General features: G+C 41.3%; 2 protein-coding genes across 2 annotated transcripts; both read left to right on the top strand.

Annotated features, from left to right (window-relative positions):
* The first annotated feature begins 2,494 nt into the window (after positions 1-2,494).
* Positions 2,495-13,981, top strand: MTRF1L (mitochondrial translation release factor 1 like). The gene is made up of 7 exons (XM_064708186.1): positions 2,495-2,966; positions 4,181-4,260; positions 5,418-5,601; positions 9,044-9,207; positions 10,061-10,178; positions 11,970-12,106; positions 12,704-13,981. Exons 1-7 carry the CDS (start codon positions 2,681-2,683, stop codon positions 12,917-12,919), a joined length of 1,185 nt encoding a protein of 394 aa, XP_064564256.1. The 5' UTR covers positions 2,495-2,680; the 3' UTR covers positions 12,920-13,981.
* Positions 13,982-15,292: 1,311 nt separating this feature from the next.
* On the top strand, positions 15,293-21,594 carry FBXO5 (F-box protein 5). The gene is made up of 5 exons (XM_064706944.1): positions 15,293-15,334; positions 17,193-17,923; positions 18,225-18,315; positions 19,493-19,654; positions 20,823-21,594. The coding sequence occupies exons 2-5, from the start codon at positions 17,208-17,210 to the stop codon at positions 21,072-21,074; spliced, it is 1,221 nt and encodes a 406-aa protein (XP_064563014.1). The 5' UTR covers positions 15,293-15,334; positions 17,193-17,207; the 3' UTR covers positions 21,075-21,594.
* Positions 21,595-23,341: the final 1,747 nt, after the last annotated feature.

Here is a 23,341-nt window from a genome sequence, read left to right as displayed (position 1 = left end):
TACTTCTAAAATTAAAAGCATGCTGAAGTGCTGCTAGGCTATGGCCTAAACCAAGCAAATAAAGGAGAACTACAGTCTAGCTTCAACAGCCAGGGTTTAAGATGTCACCTCGCACTAAACTTGATTCCCTGGGCAGCAAACTCAGTTGCAAGGAGCCAATATCTAAAATCAGGTGGGGATTTTTCAGTAAGAGCAGCTTGCTGGACTGACCATGCTGTGAGCCTGGTTAGGAACCCCCCACTTCCATATGCAGGAAGTGGTTGCAAAAGCCATTTAGCAGAAGTTCCATAACACCAATTCAAAAGCAGTCAAAGCTGATATAAGAAAGTCTCTAATTTTAGCAACTCTCTACACCACAAGGAGCAAAGTCTGTATTTCCACAATGTCGAAGCCCGCTCCTGGCATTGTTGACCCAGTCAATGGAGCCTGAGCCCTTAAATTCAAGAAAGCAATAAATTAAGGTTGCACATAGGCAGATAGCTGCAATGTCTCCTCCAAGTTGATCTGAATCATGACTGTCAACTTCCAAATAGGGATTTTCTCAGCCTATAAAGCTGTTACTTTTTAAGGGACCCAAGAGTAGCACTGTAGCACATCCTGGGACTCGCACACAGCAACCAAAGTCCCATCCTGTTCGCCAATATTCTGAGTACATTTGCAGTGACAAAGCATCGGCCCTGTTTGAACACGTCCTGCATATTTCTGCCAATAGTACAAGTGATGGTGGGATGAAAGAATAAAGCAATAATAGTGCCAAAATCAGTTGGACAAAGACTTGACAGAAACAGTGGCTGCATATTATTTTAACTTTACACCAAAAGTCTGATTTTGCCCCTTCCTTTATCCAAGAACTCACCCTGTGGAAATCCATCCTTCTCATTTAAAACAGGGATATGATTCAGGTGATTCAAAGGCTGACCATCAGTCATTGACTCAGATTACTTTTTTCTCTTTTTTCTCAAAAGCTTTATCTTAAATTACCCCTTACTCTAAGTTTTCTGAGTTTTCCATAGGTCTCTTCACAAGCTGGGCTCACACAGCAGTTAGAGGCTTATTCATTGTTATAGAACATCAAAATATTTTGTCTGCTAAAGCATAAATTGGATAATTTTTCCTTTATGCTTCTGGAAGAAGACTTCAAGGAGCTTCATGGGCAGGCAGTAGGAAAGGGTGCAAAGGAAGCTTTTGGTGGGTGAGATTTCATAAGTGATGGCCAGGGGTTTTTAACAGTGCCAGACAACTCACACAGACTGTACATTCTCCAAAAAGATATTTCAATGTGACTTTTACTTTAAATGATTGCTTTAAATGATTTTAATGATTTTCCCAATACACCTGTCCAAAGCTGTGTGCTTAAAATCATAGGAAAACATTTTTATCTAACCATTCATTTTAATGTCTAATATTTTGAATAACAAACTCACACACTGGCCTTTGGATTTCCATCATAGAACAAAAACTTCCATGTTTTCTTTTCTGACTACCAGAACTACTTAGGTTTTCAAGAATTACTCTTGCTTTTGATACTGCATTTGTGAAAATAACAATTTACTAATGTTTCATAAGGAAGTAACTGTTATTCCAACACTGTAATTTAGTTGTAAGACATGATAGCCTGGTTCTGGTAAGACATGAACAAGGACAGAAAGAAGGCAAGGACAGAACTCTGACTCCTCCAATGATTGTAACACAAAATACTGCCTAATGAAATTTTATGGATAGTTGCACATTTTTATAATAAAATATAATCTTGAAACTGTTTTGAGTTTAGCCAAGAATCTTACTAATGATGTTATCTAAAACAAGGTAATATGCACTCGGTCTGCATTTCAGGAGGGATTTGCCCAGATCACCCCCGAACACATAGTTCCTAAATGGCTGCATCCTCGCTGATTTCCCACTGGAAACTTACGTGCAAAACATTGTACTCAGATCTGTATTGTGTAAATGGGCTGTCGTTTAGTCTTACCCCTAATTTCTGATGTGAAGGCACTTAGAATTGCCCTTTCTGCTTCCTCTGACAATTCATTTCTTTTTCTCTAAATGCTTAATTTTGCACCTGCTTTCAGTACGGGGACATCCTTCCACAATTTTTGCACGGTCCTCCCCAGCATACTTAAATTCTGAAGATTTCTTCTGAAGGGAGAAAGTCTGTAAGAGTAACCCAGATATCTAAAGCCGCACCTCACACTCCTCACCAACCCCACTTTTACCTATGCAGACTTTAAACCGCTCCAGTGGAAACCTCAGTACCCCGGGGGCTCTTGTTCAGAACTCCAGCTATAAGCCAGGGAACGGAGGATTTGATGGGGTTTGAAGTGTTTTGATTTCTTTTTTTTTTTTTTTTTTGGTTCAGAATGACTAACACGCCACCCCGGGGCCTGCAGAGGGCGCTCGGGGCGCCCAGCCGGGCCAAAAGGGAGCGCCCCGCCCCGTCAGCGCTGGCCAATCAGAGCCCGCCCCATGGCGGGACAGCGCGAGCCGAGGGAAGCCGAACCCCTTCGGCCATTTCCGCCACTGGAGACCCGATGATTTCCGACTGCGCCCAACGCCAGCATCGAGTCTCTTCGGCAACTTCCGGAAATCCGGAAGGGAGGCCGCCAAGCGCGTTCGGGCGTGTCCGGAACGGCAGTGACGCCCGGGCGACGGGAGGGCGGCCACGCTCCGGCCCCAGCCAGAAATGCGGCTGTTCTCGCGGGCTCTCCGCGCGGCGCAGGGCTACCGAACAGCCGCGCTGCCCCCTCGCCATCCCCTCCGGGCGGCGCCGGTGGGATGGCGGCTGCCGGCGCGGCGCGGGCTGAGCGCACGGCCCGGCCTGGAGGAGCTGTTCGCCGCGCCCTCCCTGCGCCGCCTGCTGGAGGCGCGCGCGCGGGGCGAGGGCGGGGCGGCGCCGCAGCTGGCGGCGCGCGTGCAGCGGCTGCGCGACAAGGAGCGGGAGCTGCGCGACACGCGGGAGCTGGCGCGAGGTGCGGGACGCGGCGCGCGGCCGGCCGGGTCCACGAGCGTGACGTCACCACCTTACCGGGGAGCGGCCCCGAGCGGCGGGCAGAGGGCGGGGGCTTATTTGCATGCGCGGACGCCATTGGGCGAGCGGGCCTTGGGTGGGGCGAGCGGGCCTTGGGTGGGGCGGGGGGCGGAGTCCGGTGCGTGGCGCGGCGCACCTGCCGGTGGGATGGCGGGAGTGCGCGCGGTGGGTTCGCGTGTCCCCGGGCGGGGCGGGCCGGTGACACCGCACGTGTCACCCCCGGGAGCACGGGGCGCCCCCCGAGGGCAAAGGAAACAGCCCTCCAGTGGGGAAAGTACTTCCGCCGGCGTGGGAAGTGCTGATGCTGGAACCTATTTCATATAAAACAGAGATAACTAATCGGGGATAGGAAACTTATAAAGTTTTGGTGCAGGTTTTTTCTTTTTTGTTTGTTTTTATCAATCTTTGCCTTCCTGCCAAGACAGCCCAGGCCGCCTGCCTCTCTCCGTTTTGGCAGTCATAGAAGTCAGCACCTGGATCTGCTGTCTCCACACCATGATTTGACTTTGTTGTGTGCCAGAAGCTGCGCACGTTTAGTTCTGCCAAATAATGGGCTGCTTTTTTTTACTGAGAATCAAACTTCGTTTTGATAGCAGTTAGAAAACTAAAATGTAGGAATGGACTATTTTAGCATCAATAAACATTCATTAGATGATTAAGTATTCCCTAGAACTAGTATTCCCCAGTATTCCCTAGAACTGTAGTATTCAGATTTTTGCATTCAGTGATAGGGGTATTAGTCCTTTTAACAAGGAGTGAAAATGAAAATTCACAACCAATCTGTGCAACCTGTGTGTGTTACTGTTTGACCACCGGCGCAGTAATTGTTGTTTTTTATTGTTGGTTTGAATTTTAGTTTTGCATGTTTTAGCAGAAATTCTTTTATTTCAGATTTTTCTCATGTCTTATACCTGCACAGGATTAGAAAACAGTCGGTACTTAGAATCTTCTTTACAGACCATATTAGTAATTTGTTTTTCTAACAGTTTTAGTGTTTTGGGGGAAGGAGGGGTTGTGTGGTAATATGGTTTTGGTTTGGGTGTTTTTTGGGTTTTTTTTATAGTAAGTTATTCATATGGTTATTTATTTAAAAGGTTTTCTTAGATATATGGCACTGATATATGTCTGAGGATTAACCATACTCAAATATTTCAGATGAGAATGAAGATTTCCGGAAGCTTGCAGAAACAGAAATTGCTTCCTATGAAGAAGAGATAGCTGAACTGAAACAACAGGTTAGATCCCCTTATAAAGCCCTTGTTTCCTTGCCATTCTTAAATTAACAAATCCAAATTGTCTTCTTGGGGGTGTTGGAACTAGGTGATATTTAAGGCCTCTTCCAACCCAAACCATTCTATGATTGCCATCAAGATATATGTGATAAATTCTTCTTCCTCCCCACTGTGCTAGTTATAGTCCCCAGGCAGTGTCTTGTAGCCAAGGAAAATTTAAAAATCAGGTTCTATAAAGACATCCTGTAAGCAAGTGTCTGTTTGTACCTGGAAATGTTTCAAAGTATCTTTTTAAATAGGTGCTATAGTTTGTCTTGTCTGGGTGTATCTTTATGGATATTCAACTCTTTAGCCCTTGGAAACATTAAACTTACATAGTGTCACTCACTGGTGGGTTTGGAAAAAATGTAGTAATATGTAACTATGTTGGGCTGCTACTTTATATAAATTTTACAGAGTATCTATGTTATCTAACAAAAAAAATCCTTAGGTAAACAGACTGTTTCAACTTAACCGTAGAAGCTGCTGTGGTTGTATGCTTTATTCCTCCAACAACAATACTACAGTCACTTTATAAATATTTTTTGTAAATATTTATGATTCTGCCAAAAGAAGTCATCATCTGTGGAAAGAAACATCACCCAATGCTAGTAAAGGATGAGGATTTAAAAGCATTTTCAAATCATCCAGAATTTTGATTCAGCTTGCAAAATTTTGATCATTTTTTGGTTTTGGTATATCTTTCTTCTGCAAATGAGGCTCTTTTTAAAAAAATAAATAAACAAATAATACATTTGTGTTGTTGTTGAAGGACTGTGCTTGTGAACTTCCTTCTTAGCTCTGCAACTGAGATAGAATTAAGGGGGGCTCTGATTCAGTTATGTTGCAAGAACAGGCATGTATCCTGTGGTTTATCCTCACAGTGCTCCTGATGGATTAAAAACTTCTGTGAAGCTTTGTGACCCTCAAGAGAGGCCTGTGTAGCTGCTGTGACCCTGAACAGAATCAGGGAGCCTCCCTCAATGCAGCATCAGCCTTGCACACCTTTGCCTGGCTGAAGCCTGTCCTCAGGGTGGGAGAGCACAGCCTGGATCAGTTACAGACAGGTGTGGACAGCAGTGTCAGAGAGGAGTCTTAGCTGGGTGCTTTTGTATTCACAGATAGTGTTGCTTTTGATTCCTTCAGAAGAAACAGATGAGAGTGATCTTGTCATGGAAGTAACTGCTGGAGTTGGAGGGCAGGAAGCCATGCTGTTCACCTCGGAGATATTTGATATGTATCAACGATATGCTGCTTATAAAAAGTGGAAATTTGAAGTATTAGAATACTTTCCCAGTGAACTAGGTCAGTAATGAAAAAACTGTAACTTCCTAATTCAAGTTGAAACACTCATTCATGTGATATTTTAATTTCCAAAGTAAAGGAAACTAATTTGCACTATTTTAATTTTAGAAGTGTAATATTGTTCGAATGTCTGATTACAATTCTCTTCAGCTTCTGTATTTGGGCATGAAACTCCATTTCAGAAAAACTATTAAAATACTAAAGTGCTACAAAGAAAATTTGTCTTTCAGTAATTTCATTTCTACATTTTAAAACTATTGAAAGACAAGTGCTTGGCAGAAGGAGAAATTTAGAAAGTGATACAGATATGTTGGTTTAGCTTTTTTTAAATAAAGTTTATGTAAACTTTATTTGGCTGCAGTGTTCTGCTTAGGTATCTAATGTTTTATTGTTTCTAGATTAGGTTGGTGGAAGATTGAAAAATCTGTTTTTTATTATGGATCTATTGGCGTAGAGGAATCAGTTTCATTAAAAAAATTCTTGAAGTTTAATCTAAAACATTTTAAATTTATTTGTAATAGTATTTCATCTCTAATATAAGGGAATGGGATATTTGGATATAACTCATCTGTAACAGCTGTTAAAATCTTTATTAGAATTTGATTTTCAAAAGTGTTATATTTGTCAACTGTTTTAATATCTTTCTTTAGAGTTCTTAGCAATTATCTTATTTCAAGTCCATGAACATGAACTCAGGCTCCCTTCTAGAGTGGCTCACTCCTCTCTAGAGGACTGCTAATAATTCAAATAATATACTTTGAAGAAATACGACACTTGAATTCCTTATTTTCTATTATCTAGATTTGTTAATATTAATAAACTTCTTGTATTGTCAAGAGCTCATGTGCCAAGTAAACTTACACAGTTCACTTGGTGATAGGGATGAGAAGCTTCATATTAGAGTGCATCTTCTTACTGAAGGAACAAAATGCTGTTCATCCCCACTCATGACCAGACAGATGTTTTGCTAGGAGCTGAACCAATTTGGCCCTCAAAGCCAACAGAAATCTGTTTATTTCTTTTTTTTTTTTTTAAGTAAATGTACACATTAGATGGGTGTAAACAGAAAAGAGGAAGGGTCTGGGGATCTGGGTCTTTTTTTTTCACATACTAGGGGGAGAGGAGAGTTGCCCTTCCATTGAGGCAAGACTTGGATTGGGTAAGCCCCAGCAGTCTCACACACTTCACCTTCAGAGCAAGTTTCGGTCAGCTTAAGCAAAGTCTGTCTCATCTTCCAGCCATCTGTATGTTTTTTCTTTCTCATCTCTAGCAGTTTTGAGGCCACTGTACTAATTGGATCAGTCCATTGATTTGGCTGAAAATTCCCTGTTATGGAATAGTTGTAAGTCAGATCTGACTCAGCTTACAGTCCTATGATGAGAAGAAAAAGGGAGTTGGGCTTGGCTACCCTTTTGGTGAAAGCTCAATCCTTGGACAAGGAGCCCACATCCTCAGAGATATTCTCATTAATGCCTTAAATGGGAAATGGAACTAATATGTGAACCTAGTATAAGTCTATCCATATTTTCTCTTGTAAAGGGCTAGTTTTTAAATGGTTATATGTTAATTTTAAAGTCTGTTTTGCTAAGGGTTTGCTTATGCACCTTAATTAACATTTAGGATGCAAATCTTGGGAAAACTAAAGGCAGTCCTAGCTTTTGTCAGCCTCTTGCAGGTTATTTTTTGATTTTGTGTAACCACATATTATCTAAACATGCTGGAGATGAATTGGGAGGTAGGGGCACTATACATGGCATGGCCAATGAAATGGATATTTGAACCCTCAGGTTCAAAGTGTGCTGTGCTGACTAAGCATGGGGCTAAGCATGCTGGTGACACTAGGCTGTTACATCCTACCACATTCCATTTTTATTCACATGAGTAAAAGCAAGGTCCTGTGTTAAAATGTCAGTCTCCCTTATTTCAGAGAACTCCTGAATTTGAAATCTGAAGGTGAGCATGTGTGAACCAGGTGCCATAAAATACAGGTTACAGTCCACTCTTAAATGACTATTGACCTACCCCGTGGGATGCCACTATGCATATAAATGGCATGTTGAAGATTCAGCGCACGTGTTGAAGCACAAATCACATGTCATTATTTATCCACTGCTTCTCACCTTGTTGTGGCAGGCAGAGACACAGATGTGGGACTTTTCCCTGATCTAAGATACCACATAAAAAACAAGTGCAAATTCATACCCTTGTTCTGAGTAAATCAGACATCAGGATAGATTGGGACATTTTGTATAAAAGGGGCAAACACATAGTTATCAAGAGTTAACTACATTTAACAGGTCTACAACTTGTCTGCCAGCATAAAAGGTCTGTCAAAATTTCATTAGATTTCTCTGCAGTTCTTAATAAGTCTATGTTGGTAGTAGTCAGTTTGAAGCAGTATGACCTAAATACCTGTCATGTGAACCAGTTTCTTGGTCATCTTATTCTAAGCATGTAGGCACACATGCCACTACAAATACTAAAAGCAGAAGGATAAAAATTATGTGAGATTGAAAGCCAAATTGCCTCTTCCAATCTTTCACCAACAGGACTGTAAAACAATATATATTTTAATAAAGTTATGAATGAACTAACATGTCCATGGAGGTGAACAGCCTGGCCTGTGACTGGCAGGTGACTTTTTCCTGCTCCGCAGGGCAATTTCAGATTCCATGTTGTCTTCATTTAACTTTTTTAAAAAGCTGTTGTCTTGTTCCTATGGTTGAGTTCCTTAGTCTGAGAGATAGCTTAAACCAGTATTTCTGAGAAGCATGTGCCTCTTCTTCCTCCTCAGCTATGCTTTCATATTGCAAGGCTTGAAGAGCAATACTCTTTCAAGGCCACCTGTGTCTTCAGGTGGCACACTATCCACTGTGCTGGGAATGGGATTTGGGAATTGTGTTGCATTGAAGACAAAAATGGGTGAAAAGTTATGTTCATTTATAGTGCCATCACATCTCTGATCCTTCACTTGTACTGCACACCAACAAACAAGAAAGATCAAGAATGTCATAAAGTAGTAGAGACACAAACTCTGTCCCAAGGCCATGATTGCTATTGGCTTGACTTCCAAGTTCCAAACTGTTCAATGGTGGTAGGATGTTGCTGTCAAGTGTTTGCCTGGAGGTATTGGTAAGAGGTGCAAGAACCTGTGTTCTGTTTGCTCCAGAAAAACATTATATAAGTGTATATAAAAAATGAAATTGCACTCTACAAAAGAGATGTTGACAGTCCTTTCCTTTTTGAGGTAGTGTGTGAGTAAATATGTAGGGCTTTAAGGTTATTTTTGCATTTTTGGCATAATTTTGCCCAAGTGTTTAAATGGTAAAATCATCATTTTAAGAGACGAATGCCAGTGGTGTGTAAATACATTGTTTGAAGTATAACAGCATAGTATCAGCAGTTCTTAAAGGTTTACAAGTGTTTTTCTTCTCTATTTAAGGTGGCCTAAGACATGCAGTAGCCAGTATTGCAGGTGTTGAGGCTTACAAATACATGAAGTTTGAAGGAGGAGTGCATCGTGTTCAGCGGGTACCAAAGACAGAAAAACAAGGACGCATTCACACCAGCACAATGACTGTTGCAATATTACCCCAACCCACTGAGGTAATATTCATCTTTCAGTATAACAGAATTTACCAGGAGCCGTGTTTGATACCAAGTGTTTTCTGCCTCTCTTGATATTCTGACATAATGACTTTTTTAATCTTAATTTTAAATTAGGTCATATTTGTTATTTTATTTTTATCAAAGGGATGGAGTAAAGAATTTCTGTCTTTTCTCATAATCCTAATTTCAGTAAAGTCACTGAGAGTTTACTTAACTATGACTTGAAAATTCCCTGTGATGGTCTTGAATGCTTTGTGGAAAACTACATTTTCTGAAAAGTAACAAAAGACTAAATCATTTTACCAAGCTCATAGATTACGTCTTTTTTGCTTTATTTGCCTGCTTAAAAGCAATGGGCTAAGAAAGCTTTGTTTTGATCTTAGTTTCATGTTGACATAGCAGATTGACAAAGATGTTACTCCTTCCTGATCTTCCTTCAAATTGTCTTGCTCCTTCCTCACACAGACTATTGCTCCACTCCAAAGCCAAAAAAGGGAATGTCTTCCATTTCATTTAAAAACCATCCAGTCAAGCTCAAATATTGGTTAACTCTGCTGGAAGAGAATGCAGCAGAGCTCTCAGAAGAGAGGAAAATTAGTGCTAAGCAATGGTTATGCATTAAGTTACTATTTGGCTGATTTCTGGGTCTCCATCATGATGCATTCCAGTCTGATTACCAAGATTTCTTAATATGTTTATAAGTGGATTTGAATTAGTACTCGTAAGCGTTCAGAAGTTTGATCTTGCATGAATGTGCCATCTGAAATAAACTGACTGTGCATATTTGATATCTGTCTAGATAGAAACAACATAAAATAGTTTTTTTCTCTTCTTCTGTCTCCCATGACAGATGAGGCTGCAAATTAGTCCAAAAGATCTACGGATAGAAACAAAGCGAGCTAGTGGAGCTGGAGGCCAGCATGTCAATACCACCGATAGTGCTGTGCGGATAGTTCACATTCCAACAGGTGCTGCTTCATCCTTTCCTTAGTACAAGATTTACATTCCAAAACTGCTACCAGAATTTCTTCTGAAACAATGGTTTCATTTCCGAACCTGGGCAACAGTAGAGCAGAGGTTTAACGCAGTTTTCATGTCTGTTCATACTAGTCTAAATGCATCATCTTGTGCCCACTCCAGTTTTTAGCAGTGAAGACTACTGGCTTCAGTAGGTAAGCTATAATTTTGCTATTAAACAAGACACTCTAAAAGAAGTCAGATCAGTTTCTATGAAAAAATTATATTTAAGCTTTCAAATATTGAAAATTACACCAAAAAATGGAGTAGGTTGAAATCTAATGATCTGAATTTTCTTGACTAGTCTCCAAAAGAGAGTTGTGCTATTTTCATATTAAAACATTACTTTTAATTGCAGAGTCTACTCAGAATGCCAGCTCCCATTTGTCTGCTGGCTCCTTTCCCATAGATGACACACATAATTAAGAGGCCCATCCCTCTGGCTCAGGTTAGGAAACATAGCAGGGATAAGATACACCCTCAAATACTACCTGATTTTAGCTTTGCATGGGGGCTTTTTATTGCCATTCCTAAGTCTTTTACTTCCATTTGAGCAATTCACAACAGCCTTCTTGACTTTCTTTGCATTATAACATTTCCTCTTCTCTACCACAAACATTTGTCAGGCTCTCCATGGTTTCGGGGTAATCCCAAACCCTCTTTATCTTCATGTATCCAGATTTTTGCTACTCATTTTGTTGTATCTGTTTAAAACATCGATCCATTCTGCACTTTTTGCATCACTCTAGTAAAACAGAAGGCAAGCAGTGGGAGGTTAAAATTCTGTTCACTATATGGCGACAAAAAGATTCCCCAGATTAAAAATGTTTTGCATTGCCTGTTTGGATAAAAACACAGCAAACTAAAAACCAGATCTTTGTTTTTGCTGATGGCAGTTATTAGGGTGTGTTATAGAAATTTTAAAGCGTATTGCAATTTTTTTGTACTTATACACAGTTAACAGGGGGGTTTATACCTCACATTAGCTCCAGAGTTTTTCCTCTTCCATCTTTCCCTTTTTCATTTCTCTGATCTCTCTTCCCTTAAAATTGTCCTGTTGCTTCTTCTACTTCTCTCATCCTAAATCTTTTTATAAACCGTCACTGTGATCCAAAATGTTGTTTATAAATAAGTCTTTCAGAAAGTAATACTATGTGATCTTATAAAACCATCCTCTAATATTACCAGAGCTACTTAATAAATCCAAATAACAACTGAGCTTGTACTATATTTCTTCTTCCTGCACCTTTTTTGGGCTTTTAATTTTTTACCTTTAATTGTGTGTCTTGAGATGAGAAAGCACACCCTTCTATTTTTTTAAATAAAATAGTGCCCACTTTTTTTATATTCTGATCACATGCTAAACACTCACTATCTTATGTATTTTACTGTTCCTTAAATTCTACATTTCCTGGAACTGTGGCCAAAATTTACAAGTAATGAAGGTGTCTTTTTATAAGTCAGATCACATCACGTGTCTTTTATTTCACTATCCCTCTGTTGTCCAAGTGAAATAAATTTCCACTGAATTAAATTTTTTGTTTTATGGCTTAAAGCACCTGTACAACTCAGCCTACACGTCTCTCCCAAAATGTATCATTACTCATTAATAAACCTGGACTTCTACATTCCCAGTCCAAATGTAACAGCCTAATATAACGTATAAAAAATCTTCCAGAAATTGCAGAGCTCTTTTAGTATGTGTTAATCTTAAATGCTAAATGTCACGATATTTTTGACAGGGATTGTGGCTGAATGTCAGCAAGAAAGATCCCAAATTAGAAACAAAGAGAAGGCTATGCAAATGCTATGTGCTAAGCTATACAACGCCAAACTAGAAGAAGAAACCAAAAAGAGAAACTATGCTCGAAAGATTCAAGTAAGTTTCATTTAGTTGTGATCTAATTCTGTACAAGCATATGTCTTTGGGGTAACACCTTTGTTGAACAGCAAGTACTAAATGGAAATACAGAGCAGCAGGAGCCCAGGAAGGACTTACATGAGGCAAAAAAGTCAAAGAATCACAGAATGGTTTGGATTGGCAGGGACCTTAAAAACAATCTAGCTCCAACCCTCCTACCATGGGAAGAGATGCCTTCCACTTGGCCACTCTGGAGAACAAAATTTGTGGAGTCCCCAAGCTCTCTGAACAACAGCATTGCCTTTTACTGCAGCAGTAAAGGCCATACATTAGCCAGACTTAAAATTTCAGTAGTAGGTAAATCCTAGAGATCCAGTGAAATGAACTGGATTGCAGCATGAAGAACCAGAATAGTATTAGAAAATGATGCAGTAAAATTGTTCTTTTACATGTTTGAGAACAATTACTGCAGCTGTAGAAGTGATCTGAGTACTATGAAACTATAACAAATTTTGTGTAGGCATGTGAGGAAGAGAAACCTTTTGCTTTGTATGCCTAATCACTATTTCACCATTTTTTTAAGATGATGATAAACTGATTCTTCTTGTTTAACAGATTGGGACTAAAGGAAGATCAGAGAAGATCAGAACATACAACTTTCCACAGGACCGGATTACAGACCACAGAATAAGCAGATCAGTGCATCATGTTGAGTCTTTCATGCTAGGGGAAGAAATGCTAGATGAAATGATACAAACTCTGAGAGAATATGCTGATTATGAATCTCTAATGGAAATTATTTCAGAAAATGATAAAAATAATTCTTCCTGAATGTGGTTCTTTCTCAGGACATTACAACAGATGTAGACCTTGGTCTGCAAAGAATCTTCTCAGAGCACCACCCAGAAAATGGAACTTGTTTTCAGATCATGAAAATCATCACAACTTGTGTCCTCATGAATATGAAACATTTTTCTTACTTGCTGGATAGAAGACTTTGTTATCTTCATATGAGACATTATTGCTGCAGTAGTCCTTGTGAAAAGTTTATTTGACTGCACCAGAAGTAACAGCAGTTTTTAACTTCTACTGAGAACTGATTCAAAAGATATGCATGCATTAAAAAAGGAATTATTTCTAGTTCCTGTTTTCATTTAAACTATGGCTTAACCATCACACAGCAGTGTGAAATAGCTTACTTGGGAGAACAAAAAAATCCTATTTTGTTTGAGTGATTGGAAAAAAGTGATAAATGATCCCACTCTATCTATCCACATATTCATTAATCATTTACATGTATCATGGGAAAGGGAGTCAAAGTGTATCGCTGTCATGTTTTCAAGTCCTTCTGGCCCTTATTTATAAATACAAAACAAGTTTAGGAATATCCCTTGTTGGAGGAAAAAAAAGCCATGGAAGCCAAGTGAGGAATCATATGAATTGGTTTTGGAACAAATGTTTCTGTTCTCAAGTCAAAAATAAAAGTAATTGTTACAATATTGTTTGACTGATATTTTAGTATCCAGTTGACTTCAGTGTCTCCTTTATGGTTTTAATGGACTGTCCAAGTTATTGATCTTCTGAAAGCTATGTGCTATGACCAGCAGTTACTGGTTTTGTCTGTATTTAACAGCATTTTACAACATTTGATGCATTTGATTTGATTTGATTATCTTCTTTTTTTCTAGCAAACACTGCATGGTAACTATGATTAAGTTCCAAGTCTTTTAAATTAAGATGCATTCATTAACTTCAGATGAAGGAACGTCTGTGTGTGTAAGATGAGGCATACATATTTTCTTCTGATAAGCATGAGTACTAAGTCTGTATTTACTAGCAGTTTTATAACTCCAAACTGGCACATAAAAAAAGTAAAAAGAAACACTGACTCAATTTTTGTGTAAAATAATTAGTTGCCTATTGGAGCAGAAACTGGGACTGAGGTCTTCATTCTAACCAGATCAGTAGTGTAAATGGATCACTGGAGAGCACTTGTGGCAGTCCTATGGATGTGACTTAAAGCCAGGCCTTCTTATGCCAAGTGATAGATGGAGTTTGCTGTTGAGTTTCGTATTCTTCCCGACAAATAGGGGCCATTGGCCAGGTCTGCACACTGGACTTTTGCATGAGACTTAGCTAATTGTTTAGGTCTTTGTCACCCTAGACCTTCCCTGATCTTTGGGCCTGTAACCTGTCTGGCCAGATCCTGCCTCCGTATTCTCATCTAGCTTTTGAACAAACACTGAATGTATTGTTGCCTTGCGAGTGCCAAGGCTCTGATCAGTGTGAGAAAAAACAGACATCACATAGCTCTGGCAGGAGGCTGACAGAGGCATTCCAAACCTGGTGTACATAGTGCTCTACATAGGGGGGATTTCACTGCCTCTGGCCTGTCATGTCAAGCTGTACTATGTAAAGACTTGAAGTCCCTCGCTTGCTCTGTATTAATTTTAATGCAAGAGATGTTGTGTCTGCAGATGCAATCTCCTTAAGCTATGAGCAGATTACTTTTCCAGCAGTGGTGGGGATTCCTGCACTGGTGTCCAGTCAGCCTAGCTCCTAGCAGTGCTCCTGCTCTCTCTGCAACCACTGGTAGCGTTGGTCATATAAAATAAATTCTTTTCTGGGGGGTAGCCCGGATCCTCTGCCAGACTTGAATCACAGAATGAGTCACGTTGGAAGCGACCACAGTGGGTAATGCAGTCCAACATCCCTCCTTAAGCCTGGTCATCCTAGAGCACATGGTACAGGATTGCATCCGGGCAGTTCTTGAATATCTCCAGTGCGGGAGAGAATCCTTTCCCGGTAGGGGAGCTTAGCGCGTTCGGGGCGACGTGGAGATCCCGGGCGCGTCCATTTAAACAAGCAGACGCAGACGTAGCTGGGCGCCAGGCTGCGCTCGGGCCCGTGTCGGAGGCGGGACGCGGTTCCTCCGGCACCGGGAGCGGTGCGGGGCCGAGCGCGGGAGGAAGGGGCGGGCGGGAGCGGCCAGCGCGGGAGCCGCGGCCGCGCCACTCGCGTCCCTGCCTGGCGCCGCGGAGGGAAAGGAGGGGCGGGCCCGGCCCCGCCCGCCGCGCCGCCCATTGGCCCCCGCCCTCTGCCGGCCGCCCATTGGCTGCGGCCGGCGCCTCGGCGCCTCGCCATTGGCTGCCGCGGTTTTGGACACCAAATTTAAAGTTTTTAAAAAGCTGCCGGCGCGAGCGGGACTCACTCCCTGCCCGTGGCGGCGCCGGCGCAGCCCTGCAGGTGAGCGCGGGGCGCGATCCGACCTCCGCCGCGATCCGAGCTCTGCCGGGAGCCGCTCTTAGCCTTCGGGGCTCCACGGCCGGGGCGCCGCTCTCGGGGCGGCTCGGGGGCGCTTGGGCTCCGCGATCAGGGCTCTTGGGATGGGGTGGCGGGAGTTGCTGGCGTACGTGGTGGCGGGACCGTGCGGATGCTAGCGGCGCTGCTGCGAGGATTGGACTCGGGATGGGGATTCCTGGCCGCCGCCCGGTCTCGCTGCTCTCCTAGCCTAGCCCCGCAGCTATCCCGCCGGCGGGACGGGATGGGACGGGACGGTGGCGCCTTGGCGGCCAGGGAGCGCCCCGATCCCGCCAATGAGCCGCGTGTAGGGTGGTCCCGGAGGCTCCCCGCGCTGGCGGGGCCGGGAACGGCCGGGATGCGGATCGCAGCCCCGCTCCCGCCGGCGGGCAGCGGCGGGCGGGGAAGCGCCGCTCTGGCTCCCGCCCGCCGGCCACGCCGTCGGAAGAGCATCCCCCCGGCGCGGTTCTGCCCGCCCCGCCACCACCGTGTTAGGGGGAATGCTCCATTGCGGGGGAAATCCTCCATTGCGGGAGGCCCCCGAAGGAGCGGGGTGAAGTTCCTGGGGCCGTGGGGCACGGCGGAGCCGGGACCCGGTCTACCTGCACCGACCCGACCGGGCCATCTTGAGCGCTGGCGGGAGAAGCCTGACAGTGCCGCGGGGCCCCGCGGCTGAGCCCGCTCCTCCGGGGGTCCGGGCAGGCCCTGTGCGCCGAAATGTGATTTTGGAACATTTTCCAAATCATCGGGATCTCAGCCCAAAAGCCTCTCTGGCCTCTCGCATGGACGGCGGGAAGGGAAGGGGAGGCTTAGGAAGGGCTTGCATTTCTTCCCCCAACTCACACGATACAAAGCCATAAGCCTATTTGCACCTTTCTCACACCAAACCTGGGTACTAAGAGGCAACTTTTTCTCTTAAAAAAAGTCGTTCACGAAACGCATTTTTCTCGTTCTTCTTTACAAAACTGCTGGAAGTGCTTAAATCCTTTAAAATGCTTACTCAAGTCAGGGATCTTCTATTTCCTACGGATTGCAAACCATGTTGAAATTTATTTTCCCTTTAGATTTAACTGGGGAGAGATGACCTCCTTCTCCCCTTCAGCTCCCGCCCATCCCCCCGCAATTGTTAATATAGATAGCACCACATTTCGCGGGGGAGGGGAATGGAACAGGGCAAGCAAAGGGCGTATCAATTCTCCTATGATATCTATCGACCTCCCATCCTCCTTAAGTCATGCTCAAACCTTTATTTCACTGATCATTCTTTAGGTATGGCTGCTTCCTTTGTATTTTGCTCACACATGTGAGCACTCAAGCCTTTCCTGTGCCCCCCAGCCTCCTCCCTTCTCAAAAATGCCAGATATCTGGCTGCAGCAGCAGCAGCATTGCTTCTGGTCTTGAATGCAAACTTCAGGCTTCTCTGGCCTGCACAGGCCTGCGGTCACTCAGGGACCCTCTGCCACTCTCGTGTCCCTTGCAGGGACCTCAAGTGTCTTGACTGTGTTGCTACCCTTATGGTAGGAAGTGGAAGCACTGATGTGTGTCTCATCTATGTTGGTGAAATGGTGGCCAAGTAAATCACTCAGTCGGTTTTCTTTCTTTAGTTACATGAAGCATAAAACTGATTTTTGGGAAGATCTTACATAGGTATAATCAGTGGCTGTTCAAATCCTTAGTTCCATTAGTTGTATTTTAGATACTAAAGGGTGAGTCAGAAGGGAAGCATGGTAGAGACTTCATAAGAGAAAGAATTTGTGATCTAGTTTATGCTGTGTTTTCATTCTGCCCTTGTTGTTTCTTGCAGAATACAAACAGCAATATGAAATCGAACCTTAACCGCTCTTGCAAAATGAAACGTGATTTTGATTCTCTTCGTGCTGGGTTTGCACCATTGAAACGTGCTGTGGAGAAAACAAAACTGGAAAAATCCTGCCCCTTGAATTATGAGGAAGGCTTTTGTAAAAGCTGTGCAGAAGAACATCAGAAAATACTCCTTAGTGACTCATACCATGCAACCACCAGAAATCTAGATATTGAAGATGGAGAAAGACCCATACATAACAAAGAAAACAACCAAGTAACCCAGAGACTTGATGAAGGTGTCTGTGAAATGGAGGCAATGGAAAGCAATAAACTTAATGAGGACAGTGGTTATTCGTCTATGTTAAGCACTCACTATGCTGATGCAATAGAACATGAGGATAGTTTACCTTTGGCTGGGAACCTCTGTGGTACACCAAAGCATTGTCTCATGAAGAACCAAAAACAAGAACAGTTTTCAAAGAAGACACTGTTGCCAGTAGTCCATTATGAAGAAGTGGTTTGCTCAACTTTGAAAAAAAGTGGTAAAAGAAATCTCAAGTCTTGGGCTGCTGTAGATAGAATTGTTTCTATGGGAAAATTTGAACTTTGTCACTTAATTGGAAAGAAAATGGGGCTGGATAGAATAGACATTCTTGCTGAACTCTTCCAAAAGAACCTGAGGCATATATTAGCGAACATTTTAAGGCATCTCAGCGAGATGGATTTAGTAAAGTAAGTATGTTCATGTCATTGCATTTCACTAGAAAGGAAACAACCTAATCGCATGCCTTGAAGTTTTAGATATGGGGCATGTGACGTTTACTCAGTGTTTAGTATTGTGTGTTAATATATTAAAATATGAAGTGACAATGTAAGCTGTGATACATATGGAGAATGTCTTTTCCCTAAAAGGCACATTAAAGGCTATAACTGTGAACATATTCTATGTTTACGTAAAAGAAAAAGGTTGTTCTTGCTATTTAATAAATCCCTTTCCTAGGAGGCAACTGATGTGTTTGTATTGTTGTTGCAGTTTTGCCAAAGTCAGCACAACATGGCAGAAGATTCTACAAGAAGAAAAACGGATTTTCCAAATCCATAGCAGAGCTGTGAAAAACCTTTCTGTAAGTTCCTGCACTGAACCATCAGTGTTTTTCTGCTATTTGAGGTCTCCTCCTAAGCTTAAGAAATCACAGATAAGTTTCTTAGATTGAAAACTGTCCCTGGAGTGGTTTTTTGTTGTTTTTTGGGGGTTTTTTTGTCCTGTTAGGATGCCTTGCCTCAAGCATTGCTAGTTACCTGAGGGGCTTTGGGGACCCCAAGGAAGGTTGACTGAGACGGTGACCCAAGGAGAGATGCAGAGGTTTTTAAGAGCTTCCACAAGTCCTGTGTTACAGTGAAAGGCAGGAAGGAGAGAGCCATTGCCAGCACAGCCCACTGGGCAAGCCCTGGAGTCTCCAAGCAGGGACTTGCTTGCTTCAGCATTCCCACTGATCCAGAAGGGAGGAAGACTGAGATAAATCTCTCAGGTGGCTCTGTGAATCAGGGTCTCTGTTTATAGCAGGAGTCTCTGAAGTCCACCATGCCTACTGCGGAAAATTGAAAATCTTTTTGCACTATGAGCTATTCCTAATGCCTCTGTCCTCTGAAATAAAAATACTTGATCCACACTAGACTAGTGTTTTATCAAGTCAGGACTCTTAAAACTAACAGTTTTTTTCCTTCTTGAGAGATGGAGAGACAGAACAAACAAAGGTTTAGGATCTGCCACAGGATAAGGTTGTTGAACAATTTAAATTTTATGTAGTGTTTTACAGTGCTGTTGGGGTAAAACATTTGTACTGAATATTCATCCCATAAAATTTGATTTCTTCCATGCTATTGTATGCTTTTTTGTTTAACTGGAAACTTGGAAAACTGGTGGGCGGAGTTTATTTCTCACAAAGAAAGCCTCAAGCACTCCTGTTCACCATAAAGAATTGGAAGTACTGATTTTTGCTCTAAAAAATATGATGAATAGGTCACATCCTCTGCCTAATTAACTGTGTTACTTTGAAAGTAGGATTACATAAGAGAAGATGGCTGGGTTTTCACCAGGAACTAGGGAGCTGTTCTATGCATTTATAACAGAAGTAACTGTGAAAGCTAGGATAAAATCAGTGGCATTTCTTAGTGTGATGCTTTATTATTGGAAACCAGGAGGAAGAATCTAAAATTACTTAATGACTTCTATTAAACAAAAAACTCTGTATTGTGTAAGTTCTCTTCCCAAATTTAAGTCTTTGTTGTTCTTTTCATTAGAATGTCACTAGGGCACCAGAGCGTGATGCAACGAGAGAGTACGTTCTCTACAGAGTGTCCTTAGCTTCCATTCAGAAAGCAACCCCACCAAAACACTTGAACAAAAAAAGCACCAAATCCAAAGCATCTAGGAATCACAGCAGGCTCACAGAGTTTTCTGAGGTAAGTGGTGATTTCCACTGATCTTTAATTTCTCTCATGCTGTCTGGCAAACAATCACTTTGTAAAGAGTATTTTTGAAAGTAGCATCTCCAGTTTCAAGTGTTTGTAATTTTTATTAATATGGCTGCCTGGGATGTCCTACATCCTTTTTTCTCCTTAAGAATTTCACTTAGTGATGTTTTTTTTTGCTTAAAGTTTGTCTTCTCAGATATGAAGAAATTTAGTAATTTCCTGTCATTTTGCATGGTTTTATAATGAATCACATATTTTCCAGATAAGCAATATCACAAAAACTGTCAACTTTGCTTCAAAACTGATGGACTATTAGGAAAAAAAAAGAAAAATACCAAAAGACTTAATAGTTCTTAGTTTTAATTTTTAGAAAAATTAGCACTGCATATTTCTTTTAATCATTCTGTGGAGTATTTTGTGAACCTGTCATTAAAATTACTTTAACTAATTACTTATAATGTGTCACACATTTGTCAATAACTGCCAATAGCCTGTTTCCCCTTCACCTTTCTTAAGCTGGGTTTTTTTTCCCCACATACTTGCAATGTAGACCTGCACCTGTATCTTATAAGACTTTTAAAAATGCTTATTGAAAGTTATTGCTTCTTTCTAAACAAAATATTTTTCTAACTAGAAAAAGGTTTTATGCTCCAGTCTTATTCAGCAAATTTATGCAATAACAAAAGATGAAATGTCACTGGAAAGTTTAATCAAGATGCTATAATACTACTATACAAGACTTTGTAGCATTAGGAATGTAAAAGAACAACTGTTCAGTAGCAGTATTAAAATTCAATTCCTAATATATGCATCTATACACAACTACATCACCATCCTTGAATAAGGTTTGGAAGATTCAGGAAGGCCACTATCCTTACTGCTCTTGATTTAGCCTGTCCTTTAACTTTTAAATTTTAAGAATTTTAAATTGGCTACCTCTATTCCAGTTCAAAATACCTGCAATTACATCCTGATTATTCCTGTTCTGAACTCCATCAGAATTTGATGCAACAAGAATTAGGCCAAGTTTTTAGTTTGTCTCTTTACATTAGGAGGTGTTATAAAATGTTTTGTGGCACGAAGATAATATAACGAAGTGTTTGGAGAGTGTATTTACTCACTACTCACGATTTTCTGTGTGTGCTTTTTCCAACAGGCTGCCAGGAACTTGAAGAACACAGAAAGCCTTAAAGCCTGCCATCGCTGTGGCTCACCTGCCAAGTATGACTCCTACCTCCAACGAGCAACGTGCAATCGGGAGAGCTGTGGCTTTGACTTCTGCACCAAGTGCATGTGCAGCTACCACAGCTCCATTGACTGTGTCAGCAGCAAACCAGTGAAACACAGCTCCACACCAGGGCCGCTTCCTGGGACTAGGAAAAGCAAACAGAATCTAAAGAGATTGTGATCCATCCCTCCCAGTACAAATAGGCAAACGTCCCATAAAAGTTTTTTTTTTTTAGTCATCCATAAGGGAATGCTTTCTGCTATTCCATATTCATAAAAGTGGTTAGTTCTGTTATTCCTCTGTACTATTTAATCATCCTGCTCAGAAAGGTTTTAAAAGCATTTCTAGTGCTGTTGAGTGAGGTGAGTGAAGCCCCTTTTAATGTGAAAATATGAGGGAGACTGGATTTTATGGTTTTTCAAAGCTTTGCCTTTGATTTTAAAATGTGGACATTCATAATACTTTATTCTCTGATGCCTACTCTTCTGTGAATCTGAAATTTCTCTTCATTTCTTAAATTTCTTGAATCTTTTCTAAGTTCAAAAAAAAAGTACTGTATGTTGGCTATACTGCTAAAAATACTTTGACTTTTTTTTGAATTCACAAGCTAATTTTAATATTTGTATATATTTGTAAATATTATTCATATTTGTCTTGTAAATGTAAAAATAAATGATTATTCTCAACAACTTGGTTGGTAAATCTGGCCTTCCTATTTATCATCCTAAGTGGTTCTCATGCTCTTTTTGCAGGTTTTCTAGTATGTGCTTCTTTAAATTGTTGATTCAACAAGGAGCAAGTCCTCCTGGATTTGTGTAAAGCAGTGTACTGAATCCATTGTCATGCTATATTCCTGCATCTTCCCTAAAGGCTCTTATCAGCAATTGTTTATAGTGTCAATAGTGCTAGCACTTCCTTTTCATTTCAATGGAAATTTTTTCTTTTGGCTGGATTTATGCTGCTGTTGAAAAACTAGCTCACTGTCAGCAAAATATTCCTGATCCTACAGTAAAGAAAGGCAAGCTTTCAAGAAATAAGACTAATAATTTTGTAGAATTATCTGGGGTGGTTTTTTCCTTCTTAGGTAAATAAATAACAGACTGGGAGCTCTGCACTGTAATCCTTCTTGAACTATAGTGTGTGTAGTGACAGGACAAGTAGGAATGGCTTCAAAGTTAGGAGAAAGTAGATTTAGATTAGATTAGATATGAGGGAAAAATTCTTTACTGTGAGAGTGGTGAGACACTGAAACAGGTTTCCTAGAGAAACTAGATGCCCAACTTTGGAAGTGTTTATGGAGCTCTGAACAACCTGCGCTAATGAAAGGTGTCCCTGTCTGCAGCAGGGGAGTTGAAGCTAGATGATCTTTAAGGTCCCTTCCAACCCCCACCATTCTATGAATTTATAATCCTATTATCCTTTATTCTGGTATTTAGGCCTTACCATCTTGATACATACATATGATACAATCTTGATACCACAGCAAGTCTTAGGGTGAACAAACACAGATAAGAAATCTTACTAGCAAAATTTGTTAAAATTTACATCTGTGTCCACTGAAATTCCTGTGTCCTGAAGAATGCAGATAATGTGATGTGAACAGAAATTTTTTCCTATAGTAGTTTCAAGAAGTATGGCACAGGCATTCACTCTTAGACTGGTGTTGCACTGTAGGATACATCTTGAATTAAAATTGTGTGTTTTCAAACTGAATGTGGTAAATCAAGTTTACCTTTTCATATTTTTGAGCTTTCTAAAGAAAAAATGCACTTTCTAGTGGGCCTAACAATTTGTACACTGAGTAAAGAAGAGCTGCTCTTTTTCTTCCTTTTATTTTTTCATTTTTAGCTGTAGAAATTTATCTGTTCATGAAGAATTTTGAGAAAAATTCCTTGTTCTCTCCAGATAAGAAATGAACTTTTTTCACTAACTTCTAAGTGATAAGGAGCAACTACCTTATACCTGAAACCTTGTTGGATGGAGAGGTCAAATTATTTTACTTAATGAAGCTTTGGCCGAAACGTAATGCATCTGCTACAAACCATTGTGGCTGTTTTCACTTGCCCAACACATTTTGATTTACATGATCCTCAGATTTTTGCCTACCAGCTTTAGTTTAAATCAGAGTAGACATTCAAGATTGCAGCCTTCAACAGGTGAGTGACATCTTAAGGACCTTGTTCTGTTTCCAACACAATTTTCTTATAGTACCTGTTGGGTTGGCACAACTATTTCTTTATCATAATCCTATCCAGCATTTCAAACCTTGCCCAATAACTGAGCATGGAGCCTGAATAAAGCCATGCATCTTCCTAGAAGTCGCAGGATGTTTGGTCTCCTCGTAAATAGTTTCGGTGAATGGTGAGCTGCAGAAAAAGAAGGCGGGCAATCAGTCTCCACCGAGGCATGCTGGCATCTGCATGAGGGAGAAAGCAGAACCTCAGAGG

The sequence above is a fragment of the Zonotrichia leucophrys genome, chromosome 3, assembly GCF_028769735.1.
Source record: "Zonotrichia leucophrys gambelii isolate GWCS_2022_RI chromosome 3, RI_Zleu_2.0, whole genome shotgun sequence".
In the NCBI taxonomy this organism is placed as follows: domain Eukaryota; kingdom Metazoa; phylum Chordata; class Aves; order Passeriformes; family Passerellidae; genus Zonotrichia; species Zonotrichia leucophrys.
The sequence above is the reverse complement of the archived record's forward strand: the minus strand, read 5'-3'. Positions and strand labels throughout refer to the sequence as shown.